Here is a 10,653-nt window from a genome sequence, read left to right on the forward strand (position 1 = left end):
TCCATCACCTCTTTCCCTCTCACATCCATGACTACCCCGCCCCTATCCGTAACATCGTAGAAAATCTCTCCCTCCACCTCTCTCGCCTCCTCCGACTCCTCACTGTCTCCTCGTACATGCCTCCCTCCATGCCCTCTCTCACCGCGTGCCCTACTACCCCCCCCACCAAAGCACCCGCCGCATAATCCTCCACTCTCGCTCTCCCTACTGCGGCGTCGGCTCTCATCTGTACTGCGGGAGTAGCCATGACTAGGGGTGGCTGCACGTGACTGTGACTGTGAGGGAGCACGTGATGGTGGCCGTGAGCCCTCACGTGACGGTACAGAGGAGGGTGTGCGTGAGTGTGTCCGTTCAGGGGTGTGTCTCCTCGGTGAGCGTGTATGCGCAGGGGTACGTCTCGCCAGACTTGCAGGCGTAGACGGCAGTGGAGAGGCTTGTGTACTTGGGGGCGCGGTGTGACCTGGGAGTCTAGGAGGAGGATGGGCATACATATACTCTGTCAGCTCCACTGGATTAGGATGGCGCCCAAAATGGTTTATCATCTCCATCATCCAAGTGGCGTATGCCAACGGATCGGAGGAAGAGCCTGGATCCATGAAGAATCTGCGAAGCGTCGAAATTTCGCCTCAATGAACCAAGCAAAACATGCATATAAAAAATAAACATATCTCCTACAATATATCTCCTCAATATATCTCCTACAATATATAACCTACAACATATATCTACCATTCTAGAAAATAAACATATCTCTTACAATATCTCTTACAATTCTATCCTCTGTCGCTTTCAAGTACACATAGCACGGGTGGAAAGAAAGAAAGCGACAGATTTGCCAAAACAAACAAACGACAACCAACCTCTTTGAAAAGTCTTTGAAAAGTGAGTTCGTTGATTCTTGCTTCTCTCTCCCTTTCTATGTTGTCTGCACCCTTTGCTTCTTTTGGGTAGTCCAAGAGGGAGAAGGCTGGTTGGAAGAGGCAGGTTCGGTTTTAAAAGAAGGGCTTTTGAAAGAAAGAAAGCGGGCGCAGAAAGAAGAAGTGTTTTGAAAGAGGGCACGCTTTTAAAAGAAAGAAAGCGACGCGCGCGGCAGGTAAACGCGAAAAGCACGCGTGTAAAAGCGCGTGTAAAAGCGCAGCAGAACACATTGTAGACGCGCCTGTACACGCGACACAGAGACTGTTTATACTTTTTTTAAAAACTGATTATTCTTGTGTATCCATTGTTTTGTGCATAGGATGTGTATGATTTCACTAAAAACTGATCCTACTTCTGTATTGGTTATTTTGGACATAGCATGTCATCATCCTCTTCAACCAGTTCTGGTGAGGATGAGACAATGCGTCATCGTGATCGCGACGTGTGGCTGGCACAAAGGATCAAGTGTACATGTAATCGATGTCAAGGGTGCATTGTACGAGCGCGTCGAATTACATTGAATCACATCTCGATGTATGGAGAATGGATTCAAACAGGTTTAGATGCGAGAAGATGTGAATTGAAAGTATTAAAATAACTCATGGTGTGCAAATTAATGGAGCGCGTTGTAATATATATACTGTGATTGAAGCAGGATGCAGTACCACACCCTAACATGGTGCCATACGCACGGCGAGAGCATGCAAAGTGTCGACGAGATGATGCTGGAGCTTCAGGATCTCTTGTCGGAGATGAGTGGGAAAGGGATGACAATAGCCCTGCACCCCACGAAGTTGTGGAAGAGGAAGTGTTTGATGACATGGTACGGAATCTTTTTAGGGATGATCGCAAAGGTGTGGACGACAATGATATGGAACAAGAGCATCTCTACAACACTTCATCGACACCGGTTTTTGAAGGGTGCACATTCTCTATTTTACGTGCTTCACTTGAACTACTCAATATACAAACAGTTTATGGATGGAGCAATGCAAGTCTTGACGCATTATTGAAGTAAGCATTGTAACTTGCAAATTTGAGTTAGTGGTTTTTGGTTTACAGTATAGGGTTTAGGGTTATGGGCTAATTGATGATATTGGATGCAGGCTATTATCAAACATGCTTCCAAAGGGGAATAGACTACCCACCTCAAGAGACAAAGCGAGGCGCTATGTGACATCTCTTGGAGGATTGGATTATGATCGCATACATGCATGCATCAATGATTGCATTCTCTTTCGTGGGACGCATAAGGAGGCTCGACAGTGTCCCACTTATGGTGAAGCAAGGTATAGAACAGATGTGAAGAGTTTTGATGTACCTCGTAAAGTCTTGCGACGCTTTCCTATAATTCCTCGCATCAAACACATGTTCAAGTGCAAATCCATAGCAGAGCTCATGTCATGGGATTCCTTGCATCGATCGGATGATGGCATGTGGAGAATTCCTGCAGACACTCCTGCTTGGAAGCATATTGAAGATGAGTGGCCCAGCTTTAAAACAGAGCCCAGAAACTTGAGACTTGGCCTAGGTATGGATGGAGTGAATCCATTTGGTTTCAAGAGCACCGCATACAGCGTGTGGCCGGTTGTGTTGGTGAATTACAACCTTCCACCATCAATGGCGATCAAGAAGGGACATCTTATGTTATCCCTTCTGATTCCAGGGAAACATAAAGTCAAGCATATGGATGTTTATCTTGAACCGTTGATTGATGAGTTGGAGGAACTATGGAGAGGTGTTGCGGTAGTGGACATTAGTAGGCCTCCCTCCTCTCGACACTTCGACTTAAAAGCAGTGTTGATGTGGACAATGCATGACTTTCCAGGATACAGCGATTGTTCTGGTAAGAATTCTAACTACCTCCCGACTCTAATACTACTAGCTATATCAATTATAACTATTGACTTTATTATTCTAACTTTTTTTTTATTTTAACAGGTTTGAGGACATCGGGTAAACATGCATGTCCTATATGTGGCCCTTCATTGGTACATGAGTATGCTGATGGTTTGTGTAAGACCATATTCGATAATCATCATCGATTTCTCCCATCAGATCACCCTAAATATGCTCCTAGTAAGAGGAACATTCATCCACAGACACTTCGTGCAAAAGATTGGAAGCGTATTTGGGAGTCTTCAAATGTTCTTCCTCCAGATGGCATGAACAGGTACATCTCCATTGTTTCCAATCTTGTTTTGTGTAGTCTCTAAAGTTGGAATAAAGATGACAGTCTGCAATCCCTTGTGTAGGTACTCCATTTTTTTCCGGCTACCATATTGGACCCATCTCAAGATCAACCATCTTCTTGATCCCATGCACATCTTCAAGAATGTGGGATCTAGTATTTGGGAACATGTTATTGGTAAAAGAGACAATGTTAGCGTACGGGAGGACTTGCAGGTCGCAGGACGTATGCGTCAAGCTTGGCCACGAGAGGAGGGTGGGCACGTTCATCTTCCGCCTGCTCCCTGGATTATATCAAAGAAGGAGGAGAAGCAGGTAAAGCAAGCCATCACCACTTTGCGTACTCCCACTGGATGCATGAGATCGTTGAAGGGAGCGTTTACAACCACTAAGAAAAGAGGGGTTGAGCAACTACATGGGTTGAAGTCCCACGATTGGCACAAGATGCTCCAAGTAAGTGTTTTCCAATTATTGTAGGTTGAAATTAAATTTTGTAATGCCCTAATTCAAATATACATGTGCTCTTATGTGCGCAGTTCATACTACCTACTAGCATCGACCATTGTGCAGACAGGAGTTTGAAAAGATGTATTTATAAGATGGGTGAGCTTGTGAGGTATGTAAATCCCATGTAAGATCACCCTTCATTATACCTTGCAAAATGAATGTGCATGAGGTATAACGTACTATGCATTTATTTTTCAGATATATTAGTTCCAAAGCAATTGATCCAGCCACATTGGATGATGCGCGTGTTATGGCAGTGGAGGTGGTTTGTATGGTAGAGGAGACTTTTCCGCGAACCATTCTCACAAGTCAACTACATCTCATTGTGCATTTAGTGGATGAAATTGCTTTATGTGGCACTGTGCATGCCCGTTGGATGTTCTTCCTAGAGCGCTTCATGAAGACCTTAAAAGACTTTGTGAGGCAAAGTGCAAGGCCCGAAGGAAGCATGGCTGAGGGTTGGTTGATATAAGAGTCTCTTGTATATATATCAGAATTTCTTGATCAGGTGGATAGCTCTTTGCCGCGACTATGGAGCAATGAAGAGGACTTGAGGATGACGTCTATTGTGCCTCAAGGAAAAGGACAGAGCAAAGTAATTGAGAGAACATTGATTGATGATCTTAATTTCACTTGCATCCTTAATAGTGATGTGATGAGCAGATGGGTTACAAGATACGAGGATGCAAAGACAAAAAGGCAAGCAGACAAAGCTCTCTTTCGGAGGCAACATGGCTCTCGTAAGGCGTACCCTAAGCATCTAGCAACACTTCCGAATGATATTCATGTTGATTGGTTGCATGAGGAAATGGAGAGAGCAGAGAGAGATGAGGGGCTGCATATCACGGCGGAAGAATGGGAGTATGCACGAGGATGCATGTTAAAGGTACATAGAACAAATGTAAATTTGCATTCTTTGTAAGTGATTGGCTTTTCATATTTATTCACATTAATTGCTTACATAGATATTGCTTATATTTTGGTCCAGTGCACTATGTTCAATGCTATATGGTGTGAAGGCAAGCATTTTCGAACACAAAGAATAGATGAAAAGAGGAATACACAAGATTGCGGTGTCATTAGTAGCTTTGAGGGAGCCAATGGAAAAATTGATGATTATTGTGGCACAATCCAAGACATATACAGACTTGACTTTCGCCGCTTCTTTGTGTATGTTTTGGATGTCAAATGGCAAATGAACGTGGTGGAAAAAGGGCCTAACGCAACGATAAAACGCCATGCAAGTGGCTATGTAACTATTGACTCTACAAAGTTTTGGCAAACAAAGAAAGATAGGCTCGTATTGCCACAACAATGTGAGCAGGTATGCATTTTTTTACAAATGTGTTTCATGTACATATATATCTAAGCTCGCGCACCCCTTGACTTTTGATATGCTAATTAATTAATGAATTATGTGTATTTGAGCAGGTTATCTATCTGCCAATGGTGCATGACAGTAAATGGTGGTATGTCATCCCTATTGCACCACGTTCCAAAGTAATGTATAATACATTCACTGATATGGAGCATATGGAGGATGTGGCAAGCCGCAAAGAAGATGATGTCGAACATGCCAATGTAGATGATCATGATAATGAGGATGAGCGTGCCATTTCTCACGATCATGAGGATGACCCTTCCATTGAGGATGATGGTGATGATGATGAGAATGATCAAGGCATCGGTACCATTATCAATGGGCAAAATAGCGATAGTAGAATAAATTTAATCGTAGCCTTACAAATTGATCAAATGGATATTAATGTTGATCGTTTGGCAAGGATGGATCTTATTGAAGATGAGATCGAACCCTAACCAATCCATCACTGTATTGTTCCAAATTCATGACATTTCTATTGTATACTTTGTCTTTCAATAACCATATGAAGATATATTTTTCAATATATTACGTTGTTGTAAGTGCATGTAGTGGGATTTTGTAATGGTTTGTAAACACTGCAATGCACAATGACATTTTTAAAACTTAATGGTTTTCTGTTTTGAAAAGAAATGGATTTCTGTAGTTAGGCTCTGTGTCGCGTGTAACAGAGCGTGTATTATGACAGTTTTTACGTGCAAATACACACGCCCTCACATGCAATTATACACGCCCTGTTACATGCATGTATACACGCGCCCGATATTGCTGTGAGTATAAACGACCATACACGCGCCCGTAACTTTTCGCGTGTAATGGACGCGTGTATGGCGGCATTGTGTTGTAGTGTTTCCTCTACAAAACTTTGCTAGAGCTTTGAGAATAGACTGGTGTCCTCACCCACTTTTTCCATTGCCTTCAGGTTTGAAGGCTGATGTCAAAGCCAACTTGATACCCAATTGAGCAAATAAGCTATGTGCCTCATCGACATCCAACTCTCCTCTATCTGTAGTTACTTTATCAACATAGTCATATCTACAAAACACATTTTCAAGCAAAAAATGATAAATAGCTTGAGTGGTCTTGGTTGTTAAGGCTTTGCGTTCAACTTGATTGGTTAGATCCTCTCTTGCAAGCACTAAATATCGCATATTCCATATTCTAGTAGGCATGGTTATAAGATCAATAACCCATCTATAATGTATAGAGAAGGAATAAGTTGGTTGTAATCCATCTCAATGCTTAACCATAGAGTACATTTGGGACACATAACAAGTTTTAACAAAATGTGCTATATCCCAATATATATTTTTCTACCAATATTTTTATTTGACTTTACTAAAGGTTTCCCAATTGCCTCTATGACCAACCCACAAGCTTTCATGAAATTCCTTCATTACCTGTAGTTGCAACCTTTTATTACCTAAAACACAGACATGCACTCCTTTCTTCCCCATATATGCCCATTTTTAAGAAAGAAGCCATAAGAGTTCCTCTTAATATGCTTGAGCTCTTCATTAGTCCAAGTCTCTTTATTCTTCATTGTGCTCAAATATTGGCCGATTTTCAGCCAATCTTCTTCAAGGAAATCAACTAGCAACGAAATCCTTTCACCCCGCCCCGGTCTTAAGGCCTTAACCCTTCCCGAGGGGCCGTTAAACCCCCACAACCCTTGGCCTCATAACCCACAAATCCCTTCCCCATGCCTAAATTTGTAAAGTCCCTTCTTGTGTTTCTTTGAAACCGTGTTGAACCCCCCCCTCATATTCTTTTTTCTTAACACACCCCCTAAGCCCCTTTCTAACCCCGTGTCCCCTTTTCCTTACACACCCTTTTCCCTCTCCCCCCCCGTGCTAGAAGCCTTCACCCTTCACCTTTCCCCTATCACTCCGGATTAAAAATCCTAAAACCTTTACTACCTCGTGTCCAAAAACCTCTCTAAAAATCCCCCTTCCTATATCTTTTACCCCAAGCCAAAATTTCTCCCAAGGTTCATATGGTCGCGAAGCCACACTCACCCATAACCTTTTTGCCGTGTATATACCCTATAGGGCTTTCTTAAGGCTTTTTAAACCTTTCCCTCTCCGAAGAAGTTAAAGGTCTTATTATCCCTTCTCGTGGTCAATCCTTTAAATGGCTCCTTGCCTCGAAAGAGAGATGGTGGAAATTCAAAAAGGAGAGTAAAAGCTGCCTTCACGTTCGAAGGATTACAACTGCGATGCCGCCTAAGAAAGTCGAAGGAGTAGCTGCGGGAGGGTCATCTCCCGGCATTCATGTGGATATCTCACCCCAAAACCAGGTTTTTCCTTTTTAGTTTTATATTGGTTTTAATTTAATCATGCAAGATGAATTGTTTGGGATAAGATATATACTGTCCTAGTTATTTACGATGAAGGTGTTTAGTTTAATTGAACATGCAAAAATGATAATATAATAAACATAGTTTCCTTCAAATAGCATCATGCTTTGAAATGAATTATGAGCAAGATTATCTACCTACTATAGTAGTATATTTCGATTAAATCTTGAAGGTATAAAAATTGCATCTTGCACCATTAACCCCTATTCTTTCTTGCAACGAATCATCATAGAAGGTGAAATTCATGAAAGGTTTCTTACGTGGATTAGGAAGTTCACATTGCTAAACTGCATATCTTAGCAAGGAAAAGATTGTTTATTTGGCGTGAGTTTGTTTGCAAGGAAAAAAAAGGAAGATTAATTGAATTTATCTAACCTCAAATTGATAAAGTTTAGGATTGAAAAAAATCAAATTGACACATAGATAGCAAATCGTGCAAAAGTGATCTCAATATTACCTTCTAAAAGATAACCGAATTAATGTAAACTTAGAAATACCTATGCTGCGAAATATGCCTTGGGAATGATTTAAAGACTAAGAAACGTTTGTACCTTAAACACTTGACTACCTTCCCTGATTGTAGGGTCAATAAATTCGTAAATGTAAAAGAACTAGGGTTTATCCCTGAGGTTCTTAAAAAGAGACCCTAGGTCCGAAAAAGGTCAGCTTAAGGAAACTAAAACTGATTGTTTCATCGTATATTACGATGCACGACTTGCGCAGCAAGTACGAAGTCATATAGTCTTGTGATTGATTCACAAGAAAAAAGGTTAAATACCCTCAACAAGGATGGCGGATCCTTACACAAGTTATCTTGCAAAAGGGTGTATTCTTTGATATCCTTCTAAATAAGGAAAGTTCAAAACCGAAAACTAAAGTATCCAATGAACTTTAGGGTTGACCAAGTTGGGTTAATAGGGTATGCCCTAACCCAGAATATAAGGGACCTTGCCAAGTTGCAAGACACCCTGGAACGAGTGCTGATGCATTCGAAAGGAAAGAATCATTCCTTAGCAGTTTGCCAACAACAAGATCGGTTAATGAAAGTGTTTGTGCTTGCTAGAGAATTTAGAGCACTATTTGATTTATGAATTACAAATTAAATGAATATCTATGCTTCAGGTTGAAGGCGTGAAGGGAGAGGCAGCTTCAGTTAACCCCGATGCCTGCTTGACCCTAACCAAGGGGGTTGTTGACCGTGCCGGGAACATGGACCGAACCCGCCGCGAGAGGTCTCTCCGTTGAGCTCTGCTTGGAGCAGGAGGATGCTTGGGTGCCAGGGGGGCTCTGGCCGTAAATCCCTCACCTTCCGGGTCCTGCACAAGAGGCTAATGTGACTCGGGATTGGATCTCGAGGACCGCATACTAGTTTACAGGCGGAAGCTTGGAATAGTAATCCGTGTGGATTACTGGATAGCCTTCGGGCGGATTATGGACAAGCCTACGGGCGGAACTCCTTGTATTTCAAAGATAAATATGATGATATGTTAACAAAGAACTTGTTTGATATTGTTTTTCTATGTCATGTGATAAGATTACGTGAAGGAACCAGTGCTTAATGGTTTAATTAAAGAAGCTGATTGTTACATGTCAATTTAATGTGTTAGATAATTACATAACTAAAACAAATCGAGAAAAGTGCAAAGGATGGGCCATGGATCTGTCCTACGGTTGGGTGGTCCCAGTCAACCGGGAACTTTTCTCAAATCTTGAAGAACAGTGGGATGATCGTCAAAGGATAGGAACAACAAAAGCGTTGACTTAGAGTGATGTCTTTGTTGAGATATCGAGCTCCACTCGTGATACGCCAGGGTGACCTTGTGTATTTATGTCACCAACTTGTCAGTTGTTGCAGACGCGGTTGGTACACCGCCCATGAATAATAGCTACATGATAGCTATCCTTATCTACTCTAGTTCGTGGCTCAGTTAGTATGCCACCTTAGTTAGTTGAGTTTGGTTTGAGACCCATATATAGGGTTCTTCTATTTCTTTGTATTAGAGTTCTTTTGGCTTACATAACTAAGAAGAGGAAAACTGTTTTCAGCCTCCACCCTTGTGTGTATTCCCCCATTGTGCAAGCAAGAAAGATACAAGTGAGACTCCTTCCTTCTCTCCCACAATCTTGACATGGTATCAGAGCCTGTTCGTGGTAAGGAGCTCAAGAAAGCAAGCCAAGCTCATGGTGTTCTGGTAAGAGGAGCAGTGTTGCTTTCATTTTCTGTTTTGGGAGAAGATCTCTGCAGGTAGCACAGCTGGAAAGTGCAGGAGTGCATTGTCTCAGGTTTAGACGCCCTTCGCGGTGAAGCAAGAGGGCGACCTTATTTTTTTGATTTGAGGCCATTTCGGGCCTGCACGCACTCAGGAAAAGGCCCAGTTTTATGCTGTGCAGCCACTGTTCTACAGATCGTCACTAGGAAGTGACTGTGTGGTCAAATACCATTTTCGCCAGTTTTGCAGATTTGCCCTTGTGAGGGTGAAGCTGAGTTTTTGCAGTGACAGAATTTTTCGCAGTGTTCTGTAATGGCGTCTGATTCTCTCTCACAGATTGTCACTGAAAAGCTTGACAAGAACAACTTCCAAGCATGGAAGTTTAGAATGACGAATTTCCTTATGGGAAAAGGATATTGGGAATTTGTTGCAGGAAATGAAGAAGAACCAGTTCTTCCTGATGTTCCCAATCAACAGCAAATGCAGGCATTCAAAGCATGGCATGAGAGAGCCAGGAAAGTTATGTACTGGCTGTCTATCAGCATTTCAGACTCTATGATTGTGCATATTCAGGATGCAAGTACGCCAAAGGGGGCATGGGATACTCTGTCAAAGATGTATAGCACAAATACGCAAGCCAGGAAAATGCAGCTCAAGCAAGAGTTGCACAATGTGCAAAGAGAAAATATGAGCATCAATGACTACCACATGAAGGTGAAGAAGATTGCAGATGCACTTGCTTCCATTGGGTCGCCAGTGGAAGATGACGATTTAGTTTCTGTGACCTTGAATGGTCTAGGAAAGGATTATGGGCAGTTTCGGACATCCATTTCCGTCCGTGAAAGATTTCCTGATTTTGAGGAGTTGATTGCTCTTCTAATTTCTGAGGAGCAGAGAAATGGTGGTGCATCTTCTTCAGGAGGAACTTCAAAAGAAATTGTCTTCTACTCAAATGCTGGAAGAGGTAGAGGCAGAGGTAGAGGAGGCCGATTTGGAGGCCGTGGTAGAAATCAGAATATGCAGCAAACTCAAGAAAACCAGTCCTATGGAGGAGGACGTGGTAACTCTAGAGGCAGGGGGAGCCAAAG

The 10,653-nt window shown here is 42.3% G+C and overlaps 1 protein-coding gene across 1 annotated transcript; it reads left to right on the top strand.

Annotated features, from left to right (window-relative positions):
- Window positions 1-2,538: 2,538 nt before the first annotated feature.
- Window positions 2,539-3,134, top strand: LOC148028737 (uncharacterized). Its single transcript, XM_087688481.1, has 2 exons — window positions 2,539-2,764; window positions 2,860-3,134. The coding sequence occupies exons 1-2, from the start codon at window positions 2,539-2,541 to the stop codon at window positions 3,132-3,134; spliced, it is 501 nt and encodes a 166-aa protein (XP_087544607.1).
- Window positions 3,135-10,653: the final 7,519 nt, after the last annotated feature.

Source organism: Lygodium microphyllum, chromosome 11 (assembly GCF_053477565.2).
Source record: "Lygodium microphyllum isolate KBCC chromosome 11, Lygodium_microphyllum_v1.1.10, whole genome shotgun sequence".
NCBI classification, from domain to species: domain Eukaryota; kingdom Viridiplantae; phylum Streptophyta; class Polypodiopsida; order Schizaeales; family Lygodiaceae; genus Lygodium; species Lygodium microphyllum.

Excerpts from the sequence above, each read along its gene's own strand:
- LOC148028737 (XM_087688481.1), top strand. The coding sequence starts at position 2,539 with ATGGCGATCAAGAAGGGACATCTTATGTTATCCCTTCTGATTCCAGGG. Across the intron at positions 2,765-2,859 it reads AGGATACAGCGATTGTTCTG|GTTTGAGGACATCGGGTAAA; the intron begins GTAAGAATTCTA and ends TTATTTTAACAG.